At 42.9% G+C, this 19284-nt stretch overlaps 1 protein-coding gene across 15 annotated transcripts in view; it reads right to left on the bottom strand.

The window, feature by feature from the left end:
• Positions 1-19284, bottom strand: part of Mast4 (microtubule associated serine/threonine kinase family member 4) — a 905780-nt gene that overhangs the window by 52088 nt on the left and 834408 nt on the right. For all 15 annotated transcript variants that reach the window (XM_050160400.1, XM_050160395.1, XM_050160398.1 and 12 more), the window contains 6 exons: positions 17956-18034; positions 12066-12223; positions 10097-10172; positions 8012-8221; positions 3315-3416; positions 1639-1771 (listed from right to left, as the gene is read on the bottom strand). In XM_050160400.1, the coding sequence (XP_050016357.1) occupies positions 1639-1771; positions 3315-3416; positions 8012-8221; positions 10097-10172; positions 12066-12223; positions 17956-18034 (758 nt within the window). The remainder of the gene's footprint in view (positions 1-1638; positions 1772-3314; positions 3417-8011; positions 8222-10096; positions 10173-12065; positions 12224-17955; positions 18035-19284) is intronic.

The raw sequence follows: 19284 nt of genomic DNA, 5'->3' as shown, positions 1-19284 counted from the left end.
CTAGGGATATATTTACACAACTCAAATGTGTCAAGATCACTACTTTTTTTTAAAAAAAAAAACATCTATTTAGATATATAAGAGAACATCACATATTCATGTGCCAAAGTTCTTCCTATAGTGACATTTACTGCCAGGGTGGAAACCTGCACAGGACTCACTGGCTGACAAGACAATGGCCGATGCAGCCTTAGCAATGTCGCGTGAAGAGTCACTCTAACAGGCTCTGGCAGCCCCTGCTCTCCAATTGTTTTAGAAAAAAAAATTAAAAGATGGTTCTGTTTTAAATAGAATTTCGGCTAAATAACTGTTATCTGGGAAATCCATATTATTTGTAAACAGTGGGCAGTAATGGGATGGAGCCAGGAGTCAGCGTTCGAGGCAGGAGGCTAAGCCATCATTTTGTAATGCCTGAAGAGATTTTTTAAAACTCATCTAAATACCATTAAACATCTGCCCTTTTTATTTCATTGATTTAAACCGTTTCTGAAGACTCATGATTCTGAAAGGTAAAGATGGTAATTTAAAAGCCATGGGAGAAAATCTCTCCCCAGGGAACTTTTCAGAAAGGCAGCCACCAGTCTCGGTAAGTGATGAATCTGCTGTGGTTCGCTTTCAGTACAATATAAATTTATCTGGCATTATCTCCCAGAAATGCATGCATCATTTCCCTAGAAGCAAAGATACAACGTCCGCAAGAGCAAACAAAGCAGGGAGAGCAGGATAGAGCAGGGCAGAAAGCCGAAGGCTCCCTAGCTTTGGACAGAAGAGAAAAGTCTCTGCACCAACCTTTACCTCCATCACAAACAATTGGGCAAGCTAAACACTGCAAATTCAATTTAATGAACCAGGAAGACAATTTGGAAATGGGGTGTCAGTGGCTGGTTATGAGTCCTTTGGGCTGGTATGCAGACTAAGTGCTGTACATACCAAAACACAAGTGCTGAATATAACAATATATAACAATGATATAACTGTGAACCAGAAAGGATGGGAGGGGACATCAAAATATTAGATATTTTGAGAAACTGCTTCAGAACATTTCTGATTTCCTAAATTTAATACACTTTTCTTTCTTTATGTGAATCAACCATGCATCCTCTTACAAGCTTTCAAAGGAGCTCTTTTTTGACCACTGGCTCTCTTGTACATAGTACGGTTTTTCTTGCTTACTTGAGATAAGTAAGCTAAAAATGTACCTCCCAATGCTGCTCTCAATTTAAAGCCATCCACTGTAGCGGCTTTACTCCTAGATTAAAGTGAAATGTCAACTTTAAATGAATGACGATTTTTAGAAACACTCGGAAAATTAAAAGTGCTCTCCAGAGGGAGCCCACTGAGCTTTGCAAAAGAAGGGCTCAGGGAAGACGGAATCCACGTGCTCCAGCAAACAACAAGCACTCTCAGGACTGCAGGGCTCTAGTCCGGAGAGGCCAGCTCATCCTCTAGCTGACACGCACTGGGGCATGTCCGTTTCCTCCTCTGTACTCAAGGATGGCTCTGTCTTTCAAATACTAACTGGGCTTCCCAAAGGGGACTTTTTCATAGAGATATCCAACACAAGGAAAGCAAAGACTCATTATGAAGTTCTAGATGCCATGGTCAGAGAAAGGACAAGGCAACTCTACTAGCACTCACCTTCCAGAGGGTCCTTATTGAGCCCCAGCTGGCTGATGATATACCGGGGAATGTCAGTTTTGATTCCCTGGCCTTCTTTGGCATGGCCTTCTGCAGCTTCCAATAGGTAGTAAAATTCTTCAGGATCAAATTCCTGGCAGATGACAAGCATAGATTAGTAAATATTTTTTTTTGAGTCAAATAGGTCTGAAGTTTTATTACCTGCATCTTATTCACAGCAAAGCTGATGTGGTTGAAAGTTACATATGAAGAGGAAGCAGAGGACTTTACCTAGTACAGAAATCTCACTTTATATTTGAAGTCTATTCATCGTGCAAAGCAAGACCTGCACCATTAATCTCAGTATTTGGGAGTCACACGCCTTTAATCCCGGCACTGGGGAGGTGGAGACAGGAAGGGGTATGGGTGGGTGAAGAGAGGAATATAAGCTAGGAGGAGACAGGAGCTCAAGGCATTCAGTCTGAGGATTCATGGAGACAGGATCTTGCCACCTTTGGGCTAAGCATTCGGTAGAGGTATAAAGCCTCTGTAGTGGCTGGCTCCTTCTCTGATCTTTCAGCATTTACCCCATAACTGACTCGAGGTTTTTATTATTAAGACCAATTAGAACTTGTGCTCCATTACTGTTGCTCCTTTATGAGCTGAGGTCTCAGTGTGTTGCCTGGGCCAGCCTCAGATTCCTTAACTTAAGAGGTCCAACCTTCCACCTTAGTCTCCTGAGTAGCAGACTACTGAGGTAGGTGTGTGTGTGTGTGTGTGTGTGTGTGTGTGTGTGTGTGTGTATGTGTGTGTGCCACCATGCCCAGCCTGGTGTGCTTTTCCCCCAAAGTCTCCCCTGTTGTGTCTCATCAGGCACTTTTATGTATTTATGGAGCTATGAATATTTCCATTTCATAAAACACAATGAATGCTAATTAAAGTGATGATGAAACCAAAGCACCTGCGACCGCTTCCGTATCGTGAGTGATGCCAGAAGCTCTCACACACGGAGAGATATTAGTCGTCAGCAGAAGTTAAAGTCAATTTTAATACTGTCTTAACAGGCCCTTACAGAATTCTTCTGCCCAGACAATCAACTTTGTTTACAGATTTGACTGATCTCTAAGTACCATAAAACCAGAACAAAATTGAAAAAAAAAAAAAAAGAAGAAGAAGACATGATCACTGACCAAAAAGATACAAACACTAAAGGTAGCCAATGTCTAAAAGTCTCTCCCTCCTGATCTGGATGATGTCTTTCAAATGGGCTGTCAACTAGTCTGTAATTCTAACACAATGCATTTTCAAAGTGCTGGCTGTAGGCATGGCTCACCATATCTCCAACTTCCCTCTGATGAACCTTAGCAACTCCAGAAACATGAGGCATGGTGAGCAGTTTAAATGAGCGGTGGCGTACGGTTAAGGTCAAGCATATTACTGTCTGATCATCCTGCAGGTTTGACCAGAATACCATCTGACTACTGCATAATAACCGCACCGCTGCCAGGATGCCTTCTCAGAGTCAGAGAAGACGGGCCACATACGGACGCCATCATGAGCACTCACAGGTTGTAGGCCCTCCTGACTCTTTTTATTTAGCGCCCGTGGTTGAAGTGCAATGGAACTGGAGCTTCCGGATGGTCGCTACTTCCCACAGTTGACAATAAATAGTACAGTCACATCTACAGGCAACTCACCAAGCACTCCAACAGCCGAGCGGGGCGGGCAATAACAATTAAGATCTTCCGGACTAGCTGTTTAATAAATGCCAGTTCTCCACTTTCGGAGCGATCATGGGCCTATGAAAAAGCAATGAACAGAAAAATGATACAGAGGGCTCCACTAAATGGGAGAGAAAATCGGCAAAGCATGCTAATTAGGTAATTTCTTTTAAATCAGAAATTAAGCGACTTAAAAAAAAACACTTTCAACAGGCATTATCTCTGACATAAATGGACACTATCAGACATCGACAAAATAGCTCTATTAGCTAAAGTTTAATTGTAAAACTTTGATTTATTATCTTTTAGAAATCAAATGTAAGGATAAGGACCTGTTAACATGAGCCATGAATGAAGGAGACATTAGTTTTATGTCCCACTAAGAACAGGATGCCAGCAGAGGCAGCTGGGCAAGAGCGTGGACTCAGCCGATGCAACACTGTGGATGTACATGTCTAAGGTAGATGTGGGATGTTTCTGTTATCCTCGCCATCTAACACGGGCACCTAACGCGCTCATGGAATGTAGTTTATGCAGACGGTATGATGAACCTGCACGTTAGTTATTTTATCACCTCTGGGATGTGTGCAGTCCCAGTGCACATGTTAAGGAGTGTTGTTTATGTTCTGATAGACACATAGATCCGACGACCCTTGTGGAATAAATAACACACAGGCACTTAGCTCAGGCACACTGAATGGGTTTAAGTGTGTGCTAAATTTGATTTTACATGTTGCCTAAACACAGTAAGTATTGCAACAGCAAGGCTCAACTTGTTAATTGTCACTGACATTTTTAATATTATTTGAAGGAATCTAACAATACAATATTAAGGCTGGTATGGGATAAAAATCTGAATGAAAACCATTCATGTTCGTTTTTTAAGGCTCTCATAACTTTTAAGGTTCTTTTTGTTTTGTTTGTATTTTCAATTGTTCTTATTGAGCTATACATTTCCCCACTCCCTTTCCTTCCTCCCCTCTCCCCTTCCACCCTCCCCCTTGTTCCCCACTCAGCCGTTAAAGGCTAGGTTCACAACCAAAAATATAAGAAATTTTAAGGTTTGATGATACGTATTTGAAGGATTTAGGAAAAGAAACTAATCCATTTCTGGTGCCATAGGTTATAATTTCAGAAACATTAAGAAACATTTTTTATCAAGCTTAGGGGTATTCACCAATGACAAGTCCTATCTCCAATTGTAGACAAAACTTAAGAAAAATGATTCTAACATATATACTGCATATTTAAGCTAATATCCTAACAACAGCTTGCATGAAAATAAAAATGAGGAAATAACTATAGAATATGTTCTATATCTTTAGGTAAAAAAAAAAACCCTCACCTCAAACACAAGCTATCTTTAAATTTTCTTCTAATATTTGTTATTGCAAGAAAAAAGAATTTTGGAATATACCATGATTATTTTGTATTTTACCACGAGTATTTCCTTTTGTAGTTCATCATTAACGAAACACAGATCTCCAAAGATAAACTAAAGAACGTACAAAAAGCCTGTCTAACTCCTTGGTGACACCGGAGTGGGATGTTGCTGTACTAATTGCTGTCTTATGAATTCACAAACACAATGACTCTCGAGGACACTGGGGTACACCGTTGTTCTCCCCAAAGGAGAAATGGCCAATTCAAACTGAAAATTTCCTTTCAAAACCCATAAACATGATGACACATCCCAACTTCTAACAATTACCAGCTATGTCTTACTGCAAGACATATGAGCTCTAATAGCTCAAATAATATTTTATTTACCAAACTGGTGCAGGAAGACCAACTTCACTAAAGCAACACCCAGTGAAGGGGCACAGCATGAGAAGAAAGTGGCTTCGTGGTTTCTTGTGGCAGCTCCAAAGACGCTAGAGGAGTCCCTGAGTCTGTATTGTAAGTATCGGCCACTATTGAGAAAGACCTGTGACCCAGATTTGAGAGCTAGGGTTTCCTTTGTGTTTTGTCTTCTTTGGCTAAACACACCTTAGTGAAAAAGAGACTGCAGACATAAAAGCATTCATTTGAAATTGACCTCAACCCCGGGACTTGAAAGGGCATCTGTTAAATCAGGCCATTCAAGCCATAGAGGGATCTGCGCCTGGGGTTATGCTTAAGATTGCCAATGGAAAAGCGGTAAGGAGACAGGCTTGCTGGGCTCAGAGTGTCACATCTGGGAAGGGACAACAGCTTGCCAGAGAGGCCACAGCATGTTCCCACAGCTCTGCTCTCCCTAAAAAGAGCATGTTCCTCTCAGACAGGTTTGCTCCAGGCTCTGGGCTCATACTGGAAGTGTGCCTCTAAAGGGAGACTGAACTGTTGTAAATGATGGAAAGAAACTGTATCTGTAAAGAGGCATAAGAAAACATCCTTACTCCTTCCCAACAACAAGCTTTAGGCCACTGGTATACGTGCTTCTCCGGCTCAAAGAGAAATGTCTCTAAAAATTAACCTTTTTCATCTGTCACACCGCCCACTCAGAAGATCCTTGAAATGCTAAGATTTATTCTTAATTGCCATGAAACAATCCTGCCATGTCTGCCATACATCAACAAAAATACAGGGGGGGATTTTCATCTAAGTAACTCTGGGTATTGGATCTACCGCCTTCAGGAACTGTCTAGAGAGGAAAGAGAACACACAGGATTAAGCCAGTCCTTATGATGCTACCATGGGTGGCCGCTAAACATCTGGCACTGTAAGCTGCTACCTCCATTAAATGGTTTCCTTTATAAGAGCTGCCGTGGCCATGGTGTCTCTTCACAGCAATAGAAACCTTAACCAAGACAGAGGCAAAGCCCTCAGTACTCAAAGCTCCAGTTAAGAGTGTGCTAAGTTACTTGAGCCATGTTGGGTTTCCCCACCACTGCTCCGGAAGGCTACCCAAATACAAAGCTCTCTGAGAGGCAGGCAGACACATGAATCTTAAGTCTGACCACAAGCTGCTGCTCTGCGATATGCATTGAAAGCCACTAAAGTCCAAGGGACTGTCATTCAAGACAGACAACAAGATCACCAGCCGTGGGAGGAGCAGGGGAACACAGTAAGATTGGAAAAAATGCACTCATAGAAAATGGAAGCTGGGAAGGAAACCCTCATAAGAAACAGGAAGAAATGGATGGAGAGGTACCAAGACGAAAGTAAAACAGTTAAGGGATGGAAAGGAGATGGGTGTAGGCACTGCAGTAAAAGGGGCCTCCTCCAGTAAACTGAAAGTGGATTCTAAGGGCAGGACATCGGTATCATGGGAGGCATTCAGAAGTCATGCAGGGGACAAAATATTTGGAAACTTCTACATGTTGCAAACCATTGTAGGTATGCAAAACAAAATAAAACAAACAAAAACACACAGCTCTGCAGAGTCCTCATGTTCCAGAAGAAGTACAGTCCATGGCTAGTGCTGGTCCATGCATCACCATCAGTGTACCAGTGCCGTGTGTGCTGGGCTCAGTACGACTAATCCTGAGCAGTCTTCCCAGTGAATGCACATGGCCAGGATACGCAGGTACATGGCCATTCCCATGCACCTCCCTTTTCGCTTCAGTTTACGGCAGAACTGGTTTATGTCAAACAGTCAACTAGTAACCAGCAAGCCCGAAAGCTGTATGTCCCCCTCCCTGACAATCTACGGAGCACCCCTTTCCTAGTGCTGCGCGAGGAATGGGAAGAACCATGGTGAAAATGCTGCTGGGAAACTTGGATGAGAAAAGAAGAGGAAATGGCAGCTGCCAGCCAGAGAGGCATCTTCTCATCCTGCCAGAACTCAGTCGTGTCGGGGGAAGGACAGATGGGTTGCTCAAAAGTAGGATGTTAGTATTTGCCTCCAGTTTAGTGGGATTACTTATAGTCATTCAGAGGGGAAAAATGTCAGGATTACATTTACACGGATATAATTTATGCCCTATGAGACACATAAACACTATAAATCCACATATAGGTTAAATAGGTTCCCCGTGTAGGCTGTGGCCAATCAACTTCAGTCAGAAGAGCTGTATCATACACTAAATGCTATTCCTCCGACACATTCCTTTCCCTTCCTAGGTGTTATCAGGAGCCGGGCATGAGCGTGTTAGACGGATGGGATCCCCTGTTTATCTGTCATTTCGGAAATTGGCTATTTCGTTAGAGGAAGAATTAATACTCAGGAAAATAGAAGTTGCCATTTACTACCCAACAGCACATGCAGGTTAATTAATAGGACACACAGTCCAGTAAAAGCCGGCAATTTTCCATTTAGCTTTTTTAGATATTAAAATTAGATAGCTCCATCAAGCAACTCACATACACTCGGGCAATTTATAATTTTATAGGGAAAGTTGTGGGGGTGGGGAATGGCTGCTTAATAATCCTTCACAATCCACTTATCCTAGAGTCATAGATCGTTGGGTCCCAAGGTTCCCTTAAAGATGATTACATTAACTTTCTCCTACTAGACATAATGGCCAGAGCCAACTCACAGCAGGTAGCAAGCAGTTTAGGCTTGCTTGCACACTTGCTGTGCGTGCCTGTGTGTGTCCCCCTTCCCACTCTACACGCTTTCCTGGAATGTGAACTCCACTTTCTTTTTTCACTAATTATTTATAAGCAAATGGTTTCATAAGAAAATATTTTGCCAAAAGGAAGGCAAAACAAATCAGAAGCGAGCCACGTGAACGGCACTTTGCTCTTACCTCCTGGAGCAACTTGTCTAACTTGTGCTGCAGCTCAAGAAAGTATCGTGACGTGATGAGGCCCTGGTGGGACTTGTCCAAACAGTCGCGAGCCAGCTCGATGATCTGATGGTGGGTGAAGCTCAGCACCCCATCTGCCAAGGGGAGGACATTGTCTGGGGAGTAGCTGGTGATGATTTCCCTTAGACGTTCTTCCATCTGAGCCGTAGCCTGTTGTGGGGGACACACACACAGGTGTAACACCAGGAAATATGCACGAACCATGCAACAAGCACTCTTCCATCTTCCCAGACCCCTCTGGGTTATTAAATAGACTCCTCAGAATTACAAGTGAAAGAAGCCTCATTTGGGGGCCTGAGGTGCAGCTCACTGGCAGAGCACTTGGCTAGCGTGAGTGAGGTCCTGTACTCAATTTCTAAGTACAGTAATAACAACAACACACACAGGAGAAAAAAACTTCCCTTCTGCATGTTACAATAACAGTGCACACACGTCAGTATGCATTAGTTTGGGCCCACTGACTGACACCACCAAGAACAAGTGTGAATGTTGACTCTGGGTATCAACACTGCCTCTGAGAACCTCATCAACCACTGGCCAAGGCACCAGTCTGGTGAAGACGATGATACTACAGGAATATGTGTACATGTGGGGAAGGAGCCATACAGAAAATTCCCGTGCTTTCCACTAGGAAGCTAATACTGCTTTAAAAAATAAAGAGAAAGAGGAGGGGGGCATGAAGAAGTGGGGGATACCTCCTCATCAAGGGGGAATATAAATTATAAACCTTTGAGGTATCATATGAGAAGGTATATTTCTGGCCATCGATTCCCCTCTGCTGATGTCTCATTGAATGCAAGCTGGTCCACATAAGCTTCTTGAAATAACTCTAAGGTGTATGTAGAGGGCTATGTTTATAGACCCTTCAGATGGGTTATCAAAAATATGAAGTATTTCTTTAGTTGTTATTCCAAACTCAGGATTGTGCCAGAGTTACCCAGTATGAGCCAAAAGTTTGTTTTCTTGGCAAGGTTTCAGTGGGACAGAAATATACACATAGCACTCTATCCTTAACTGCAAACGCTGTCCCCTTAGCTCATTGCCAAGGGGACACCCTCAAAAAAGATCTACACTTTCCTTTCCACCCTTCCTTTTCTTCCCTGTGATTGCCTACTGGCTGATCAATATTCCCGGTCTACAAGAGCTACATAGGCAGAGAGATTATTTCCTCTTCCCTCTGCTCTGCTCTTAACATTGAGCCTCATTAACTAGGCATAGTCAATATCTGCTTTCCTGGTGGGCAAGCGACACGTGGTAAATAGGTAAAACAGTGCTAATCAATGCCATCAATGGTAGGTTCATTACAAATAATAAGTACCCTGCTCCTTGTTTATGAATCCTAAGACCTCCCTTTGTTCTCATGCGGCTAGCTACAAAAGCAGTAGGTGATGGCCCAAGTGCTGTGGGGAGGCCTTTGCCCTGCTATGCAGAGCCACGTGGCTGAGGGGGCAGGGAACTGAGGTTGGTGAAGGGCTACTGGTCACCAAACCCGGGAAGAAGCCTTCACACTGCATTCTGGCTTCGTTCTAACCCCTTTGACCAGCTGAGCAGCAGAACATGCCAAGGTATCTCTACTGCTATGGTAACAGGTGTAGAACAGAAGGTGGGAAAGGAAAATGAGGTTTCAAAGAATAAAAACAGTGTTCAGGACACAGCAAGCTGTGGCTTCTGAGAAAAAAAAAAAAAAAGGTGCTCTTGACAATTGCACAGTAGATGAGGAACATAGGTTCAAAGAGTCCAAAGGGTATAGAGCCTTTGAGGGTGTAACCTCTCCTCCTGTACCTGCCAGGGGCCCCCGCTGCTGGGTACCCACCAGCAACATGCACACAGGGTGCTGAGTTCTCAGCAGTTGCTTGCTTTACATCTGTTTGGTTGCTTTCTCCTCCTAAGCAGGCTACGGTGCTATTTAATTCAAGTCATTACTGGGTTGGACCCTCACTTGTGTTAACACCACCGTCTTGCAGAGGCAAAGCCTATGGTGCCCGATCCCTGAGGTGCCAGGCTTCTCCAATCCCATCCACTTACCTTTGGGAACCTTTCTTTGTAGACATGGTTCATCATAATTATTTCATGGTCACAGCAGGCAGGGGAACGTCCAGGGCTGCAAGCAAAGCAAATTACCCTTTTAAACCTGCCGCAGCATGAGAGGGAAATAAGGCTTTGATTTATAAACAGCCAGTTGCATCGGAAAAGTACGGTGCAACCCTCATATGAAAAGCAGTTGTCTTAGGTAACGAACTGCAAGGTCAGTCATTGGCACGCCTATACGCATACATACCTCAGCTCGCACAGACACCCATGGATAGGATTCATAACACAATGCTACAGAATAATTACAGTCACGGTACTCGGTCAGGAGATGGCCTTGCGGGGCGATTGTGTCATGCACGTGGCATGAGCTTGTGCAGTTGTGGCAACCAGTCAATGAATTGCAGTATCAAACAAAATGGGGAGGCTACTAACGACAACGTCCGAGACACATTTAATGGTGCAATTTCACACTTCGATCATACACCTGTGTTCGGCCACACACCACCAGAGAGGCGGGGGAGCCTTCCATGGCACAGGTGTTGCGGGGAAATCCATTTTCCACTCTAACAAATATTTATTTAGGAGGCTGAGGTAGGCATTATGAAAACGGAAGCATGCAACTGTTGTGTTCTTCTGCACGGCTGTCACTTTGTGTCCTTGCTGGGAAGGTAGCTGCACAGTTTGGGGACACCTATGTTCTTGGATAGATTTAGCTTAGGCTAGATGCCCTGTGTACTTCTGCAAGAAAATTAAAAGTGGAACCCCTGCAATAAACCATGGTGATGCTAGATACAGTGGCAAAGTTTTTATTTCTTTATTATTCTAGATCTCAAAACAATTTCACATATCCCTTAATCATCCAGAATGGATATTTAAAGATATTAACTTTATGATACTATATGAAGAGGAAAGATACAGAGGCAAACCCCTTCTTAGTAAACCCTTATGCTGAACTAAATACCTAGCAAGCTAATCTTTTTACACAATAAAACTTTAGCAGATCGACATATACCAGTTCTGCCCATCAAGATTTCATGTTGTTGATGAGGAGACACAACACCCTGACTCCCCATCTTCTAGGAAAGACCTGTCACCCAGCTGTTCCAGCTGCTGGGCGAGCCATCAACAGAAGCCTAAAGCTAGCTATCTCTCTTCCAGGCTAGCCCCAGCTGTGGGAAGGAATGTCCCAGGGTGTTAGCGCCTCCCTGGAGGTTGCTATAACAAGGCCACTGACTGAACAGCTGGAGCAAGGGTGTGAACGGAGGGATCCCAGGCAAAGGTGAGCCAAAGCTGATGGGCCTGTACCATATGGTGATGACTCCTTCTGCCCAGGCCTGCTCCCCGCTTTCCATCCACCAATGAGAATCCCCACACTTTCGCAAATAACCTGCACAGGCCTCCTGGATGGAGACACTGCCACCTGGAGACATAACTGTGAAACCTACAATTCAAAGCTAGGTATGAAACCAGCCCTATTCAATACTCAAAGGACTGCATTTGACAAGCACAAAACTCAGAAAACACCAAGTCCTAAGAATGTGTTCATCATCTTTGAGAAAGTATGACTTAGGTGGGAATACAGAATAAGAAGACTAAGATGGGTTTTATACTAATAGAGTCTAGGGAAAATATCTTTCCATCTATTCTCTCCTCCCCTTCAGCAAACTTCTCCCACTTCATATGATTATATGAACTGCTCCTGCACCATCACTAGTTGACCTTGAACTTTCCATAGTTAGACATTTTTACAGATGGTCTCCAAGGCTTTGGCAGCAATTAGCCTCTTATGAATACATAAAAGAAATATAAAGCCTTTTTATGGTAATTAACAATGTCATCTACTGCTGGAATATTACACTCATATTTGTGAAAACTCACAAATCAGGGTGCACACATACAAATTAAAGAAATGTTTGAAAACAAACAGTTTAAGTCCATATCAGTCTGGGTCAAGTCTACGCACCTGAGACTCCGGGAACGGGGACGCATGGGCGTGTTCCTGCATCGGTTCTCAGTGGCAATGCTCTCAGTGGTGCAAAAGTGTTTGGACAAGAAGTGTAGTTCATCTGGGGTTGGCTGATATGGTAACTGGTGCAACTTCTCCTGGGAGGAACAGGATGACTGGAAAGAAATCAAAGTAAAGTTAGCAGCCAGCCTCCAGAAAAAGAATTCTAGAGACAAATGTGTGCTGGGCAAAGGCACTGTTTTATGTTGATTCTATGACATGACAGCAACTATAACCTAGATGCATGAAGTGACTCTGCTCTGAGAGTTCAGCATGCCTTCTAGATGTCCCTGATCTGCCTGCAGCTGTCCCAAAGGCAGTTTCTTTTCTGGGAGAACACCAAACCTGTGAGATGGACAAAAGCCAGCAAAAGCCCGAGGAAGAAGGCAAAGCCCGAGGAAGAAGGCAAAGCCCGGAGCGGGACTGCCATGATGGATCAGCTCTTGCTGAAGAGACTCCTGCTGCTGTCCCCAGCAAGCAGTCTGACTTGTAATAAGTAACATGACGATATGCTGTGAGATCATAAGGTGATGAAAGCGCCCTAATCAGCTCTTCTGTTCTTTGATGCCAATGCCACCCACGTGTGCTATGAGCATAAAGGAAGGACAGAGAAGCGGATATTTTCCTGAGTGATACCACTTCTTTATTTGATTCTGAAGTATTTCTTTCCTTTCCTTATTGTGGGGTGGGTGGGTATGGGGGGGAAGAATGTTCCTTCTCTTCTGAACAGCTTTGGTTGTCCTGAGGCTTGACCCCTTACCATAGATTTACTCCTTAAAATCTATCCCTTCCTAGGCTAGAATTAAAGGTGGTACATACCTTTAATTCCAACACTCGGGAGGAAGAGGCAAGCGGATCTCTGTGAGTTCGAGGCCAGTCTGGCCAATAAAGCAAGTCCCAGGACAGGCTCCAAAGCTACAAGAAAATCCTGTCTTGAAAAACCAAACCAAATCAAAACAAAAATCCCTCAACATCTGGAATGTGATGGAGAAGGCAAGTAGCTAAAAATAGAAGATTTTTTTTTAAAGAACCTGACTTTGGGAACTGTGCAATGAAGGAACTGTTTGTCTTGGGTTTTAGGAGTGGTAAACTCAGTAAATCAATGCTAATAAAAGATGTTGAGAAATTGGGATACAGGGAAACACAACTAGAATAAGCATACTGTTTTGAAAGGTACTCATTTGAAAAATGTCAGTTCAAGCAGAGTTCAAAACAAAGCAAAACAAAAAGACAAAAAGACTGTCCTTATAAGAGTCACCCTCCATAAATACCGAATACTGAAGCACCGCAGCACAACGGTACTCAGAATTAATGACCAGAGCTGAAAACAGCCCAGCACCTTGAAATTATAAAACGCCCTGCTAAGTCCACAGTAAGATAGACAGGGATTTTTATAATGTAATGAGATTATTTTATAAACCATAAAAATGAAAACACTAGAAAAAAATTATGAGATAAACCAAAGCTATATCCGGGATAAACAAGCACTCTTAAAATACTTCCATGATGAGAAAAGGAATAAAACACATGAACTAAATCAATTCAGAAAGTTGGGCAAAGAATTGTAAACATCAAGAAGCAGAGGTAACTGCAAAGATAAGGAAATTAACAAAATGAAAAATGGGAGAAATTTATACAGGGGGCTGAGGACGCAGCTCAGTGGTAGAATAGTTCATGTGTACCAGGCGATAGGCCCGAGGCCTAATCCCTAGCACAGGAAGAGCCCAAACCCAACACCCACACCCACACCCACACACACCCACACACCCGAGAGGGAGGGGGCAGAGTGGAAGAACTAAAAACAAACAGAATGTATACACTTGAAAGAGACAGAGAGGGAGAGAGAGAACTAAAAACAGAATGAAAACTCTCTCACCCCCACACATCCACATCCACCCACACACCCGAGGGGGGGACAGAGTGGGACAACTAAAAACAAACAGAATGCATACACTTGAGAGAAACAGAGAGAGAGAGAACTAAAAACAGTATGCAAATTCACTTTCTCTCTCTCTCTTTCTCTCTCTCTCACACACACATACACACTCACACACAAACACACACACACCTTATCTGTATCTTCTTAGGTAAATCCGCATCCACACTTATGTCTGTCTACAAACCCACTAAGTTTACAGCAGTCACTCTGGGTAGCAAAGCACCATCTGAGCAGAGAGGGACTTGTTAAGGATATTCAGTCCACTTAATGTGGATGTTGACTCAGGTTGCTACGGAAATACTGATATCCTGGATTATGACTTGCTGGTTCTGTGGCTGATGGGCTATTGTGTACAGGGCAGCGGTAAGGCTGTCTTTCTGAAAGTGAAAGCTAATTTTCAAATGTAGCAGGCTCAGTGTTTTTCACTGTGTGTGTGTGTGTGTGTGTGTGTGTGAGAGAGAGAGAGAGAGAGAGAGAGAGAGAGAGACAGACAGACAGACAGACAGACAGACAGACAGACTGACTTTCACTGTGCCACTTAGGCTGGCTTCCCTGGTTTCAAATGATCCTCTTGCCTCAGCCTCGGAAGAGGCTGGAACTACAGGCATGCACCGCCACACCTGACTCTCGTGTGCTCACTGAAAAGATACCTCTGTTGAACAAAGCCTCCTTGACTCAGCACTTTTAGAAGAATGTCAAGTCAATACAGAAGTTTTCCAATATACTGTTTCACTGCTTCCTGTTTCTCCAGTGTGGAACTAGTGTGTTTCATTAACTGGTTTGCATATGACCTTTGACTACACCATAAATCAAAGCCACTCTCAAAGGATGAAGATGTACACTAAAATCTGCTGCTCCTCCATGCAATCAGACTTCACATCCATTTTCTACACGACGACACCACTCAAACATCTCATCTCTTGGGATAACCACTTTGTGAAGACTAGTCCTTATATGCGTGCATAAATTCCTTCTCGTTATTACTAAAAGAATATGATCTATCAGCCATACCTCATATTTATGGGTATGTAAACTCTTATTTTCATTCTTTCCCTCAGTGGAAAATAATTGATCTAGGGAGAACGATCTCCCCACGACTGCAATTCCATATTGCTTATTTCAAAAGTAAAAAGTACGACGTGAATATTATCATACAGAAGTTCCACAAATTAATTTTCACTACCAAATTTCACATTAAAAGGACTGACAATACTAAATGTTCTCGGGAGGAACAGACTAACTGTATATGACAAAAATCTGTCTAATTTTGGAACATAACATTTTTCACACTTGGCATTTCTGAAGTCTCTGTAATAGCCAAAAGATATTATAACATTTACATTTCAGCATGAATGGGTCTGGGGTTTAGCTAACAACACAATTATTTGTGAACTTCTGAATTGCATTTGAAAAGGCTTCTAGTTTTATCTATATATAATTTATATTCCTTTTCCTTTAAAAAAAAAGTACATTTTTGATAGGCGAAATGACCAATAGTTAATGAGACTTGCATGAGTGATTCAGCTGTGGAGTGAGAAAGCAGAACCTCTCTAAGTCACCAGCAGACACAACTGTGCTGATATTTGAAGGGTAAAGACAGAAACCGACACAGCAGCTTTGTAGCTTTCCACTGTCCATTCTAGAAATGAGGAGAAAAGCTGCCCAATCTCCGCCACAGCGCACACAGGCCAGATCCAACAGTCCTTGCTTTTGGCGAAAAGAAAAATTATGGAAACTAAAATTTCATTTTGAAGGAAGAAATGGGAATTTGAGACCTATAATTGCCTCCCACCTCCATCAATACATAAATCATAAATGTGTAAGAGAAAAGCTATTAGAAATGCCTTGGTGTGTGTGCACATGTGTGTGTGTGTGTAAAAATGGTCTCAGGGTTTCTTTTAGACATTTGATCTTTAGACACATTTGTCTTCATGCAGATCACCCACAAAACCAAAGAAATGCCACTCACACGGCCTAAAAAGAACCATGACATTAGGGTCTGGACCACTTGCTGTACTTGTATAGATAAAATAATGGGATAAGTAAACAGCCCCTCAAATAATTTTCTCTGCTTTAGATTTCTGATACATAAAATGATGAAAAAAAAACAGCAGCAATATCACAGATTATATTGCCAGCATGCAACGAGCCCCAATGCTTTGGGGAGCTAAACTAGTGCCTATTTTATAACACTTATAAAAACATAATTTAAAAAATTATTTAGATCCAATGGTCTGACTCAATGTACCCTCTTCACCCTTTACTCATTCACGTTAAGAAAGTGATAACACGATTACTAGAAAAAGGTGCATCTGTATTCTCCTATTTTTCATGCGAAAGACAGATTTGTCACCTGAACTATTATTACCATTGACTGAAGGCGATGCAAGGTGGTAAAGTTGAGAATAAAGTCAAAACCCATGAATTTTAGCTTGTATTATTAAATGACTATAATTTAATAAAAGCTAAAATAAAGTGGGGATGTACCTAAGGAAGTCACAGAACAAAGAATGAGCGCTCTGTTTACTTGTTGCATGGTCCCAATGACAGGCACCCCAGGGTCTGGGGAGGGACAGCACTTACTCCGTCTTAAATTACTCTGCGCGGAGTCAGCTCTATCACTCATTTTTGGCAATCAGTTCCCACATTTTCACATCCGAAATAACCAGTGATGGCCGCTGCTATAATGGTCAAGTAAAAAGCTCACGGGTACTTAGTAACAATTTTACCCACTGATAACACCCAGGGTTTTACCCACGTAAAGCCGGTGTGCCACGGAACCTACTCAGAAAAAATGACACAAATGGACAGGAAACTCGCCTAGCACAACAAAGTGAGAAGGAAGACAGGAAAATAAATGACCTCACCGTGCACTACTCTAAGGGGGCGTAAAGCGAGCCCAGCAGATGTCAGCAATTTGGTTTTAGAGGTACCCAGAAATCCAACATTACACTCGGGCTTCTGGAAACACAAATGTGAAGGCCCCGGGGAGGGGGAAGGGAGACAGGGACTGATACTTGGTAGTTTATCAAGTTTTAGTTTCTTATCATTTGAGCATTAATTAGTAGCTACATGCTTAGCACAATGCTGGGGGTAGGCATCCCTGAACAGCAAACCATGAATTTTGACAAAATGAGGAAGAACTGAATCAGAAAAGGCTCTATAGTCTCAGAGACACAGTCTGAGTTGGTGGTTGAGGGCAGTCAGAACCCCTCATTAGGCATTCACTGAATACTGTGGGACCTCCTGGGTCTTTCCCAATGACCACCTGATTCCCAAAACCCTGTGTCTCTAGCTTAATCCAGAAATGTTCGTATCTAATCTACTGAACAGTTCCCAGTAACTGCCAGGCCTGGGTTTGAAATGTTGTTCCCGGCGAGAATCTCCTTTTTCTCTATCCCTTACCATGGATTTACTAAGTTCTTTGCCTGCCATTCTGAAAGTTGCTAGGGCACTGACAAATTGATGACGCTGTGTGGGGAGGGTGGGAGGGATATCCTTCGAAGGAGAGACAAAGCAAAACAAGCTTCCATATTAACCACACAGAAAAAGATCAAGTCCATCGAAACTGAATGGCGTCTTCACCATGAATACACCTGACATGGAAGGAAAGCAACGACACTAGACTGTTGTTTTCCCCAAACTGCACCAATGCTATTAAAATGAAGGTTCTCACTCTCCTCCAAACTTGTCATCCCCGGCCTTGGACAATTTATGCCCCATAGTTTGGAAGCTGCGGCAACAGTGTGCCCTTCTGGCATTTGTTAGTCCATCTTCTGACTCACATCCCATACCGAGGTAGAAATGTGGGCTCCATCTTGGCCTTCCCACTGGGAAATACTCAGAGAGGAACACAGACTGCAGACCAGTTCTGCGGTTCTGAGATGAAAAGAAAACCCAGGTACTTACAGAGACTGTGGAGCTTGGTGTATTTGTCCCATAGCCTGAGGAGGGGAGTGAAGCCAGGGACCAACGACGCCCGTCCGTCCTGTGGGACAAAGCTCAGTTAGGCCAATGGTAGACAGATGATACCAGAGAACTCCGGTATCTCTAATCAAACAAATGATATCAACATAGTCTATGAGGATGTGGGCATGGTTAGGGTAAACAAACATTATACACCAGGTTGCCTTTTATTTAAATGGATTCAATACATTCAAACAAGTAGAAAGTGAATGGGCGGATCCATAGTATTGATCTCTCACTAATACACTTTGACAAAATGAATACAGGGGATAATTACAATGGTCAGACTCAGCAGATTCAAAGCAACGCAAGCAGAAACAGGAGGGATCATGGTCTATGAGGGAACTGACAACTGGCCAATGATATTCACCAGGGTCTTCACGCCATCAGTGTGCAAGACCTTGGGGCAGGCTGGTGGCCCACCTCTTACCTCTAAGGGTATAGTTTTCCTTATTGTAAACAGGTGGAGAGAGCACTGGGCTCCTGGTTACTTCATACTAAATGTCAAATAACTTTACAGTCAGAAAGCTTGAAACTCCGGTTTGGGGTTTTGGAAAATGACTGCTTTCTGACATGGCCTGGCTTCATATTGTTAGAGCAAAGGCCACCTGCAGAGTGTCTAAGCATGCAGAAGACTCTGGCAAGTCACTTGAAGGGCCGGAGGAAAATTTTCTACTCATAATGGAAACTAATGCTAAGAGTGAGTCTCTTGCTTAGTCTTAGAGACCAAACTGTCACATTCCTTCAAAAAAAGGGCTTCCACCCTTGAATGGAGGGTAAATGGTGGCTTCTGAGCTGGACTGTAGGTATAAGTCAGTGGCACACAGGGGTCTAAAATGAATTTAGGCAGTGGTTATTAGTGGAAATACTGCCAGCAGGGCAAAGTGCAGAGGAATTTTCAGGTATTTCTGTTATTCTAGAACTTTATTCAAATTTTCAAATAAGATCATACCATATCATAAGTTACTGGGGAAATAAACCATGCAAAATTTTTAGGGTACAAAACAGGAAAAACATTTTATCAAAAAGTAGCACCACTATATTCTTAGCACAGGATCATGCGGAGATGCTCTGCAACTCACAATCCTGTTAATTTACCAAGGGAGCAACAACAGTGGACAAGGGCTAACAAAAACGCATTCAAAGGAAGCTGATATCACAGAACTCCATGGCAACAGACTTGAGCTGGAGAAACTGCAGTTAGATGCTGATATGTAAAACTGCCACTGTAGCTGAGAGTCAAAGGAAGATCTTCCTGGCTACCATGGATGC

The sequence above is a fragment of the Alexandromys fortis genome, unplaced genomic scaffold (assembly GCF_014885135.2).
Source record: "Alexandromys fortis isolate MF-2015 unplaced genomic scaffold, M_Fortis_MF-2015_v1.1 scaffold_76, whole genome shotgun sequence".
Lineage (NCBI taxonomy): Eukaryota > Metazoa > Chordata > Mammalia > Rodentia > Cricetidae > Alexandromys > Alexandromys fortis.
Note: the sequence above shows the minus strand (reverse complement) of the source record. Positions and strands in the feature narration are given on the sequence as shown.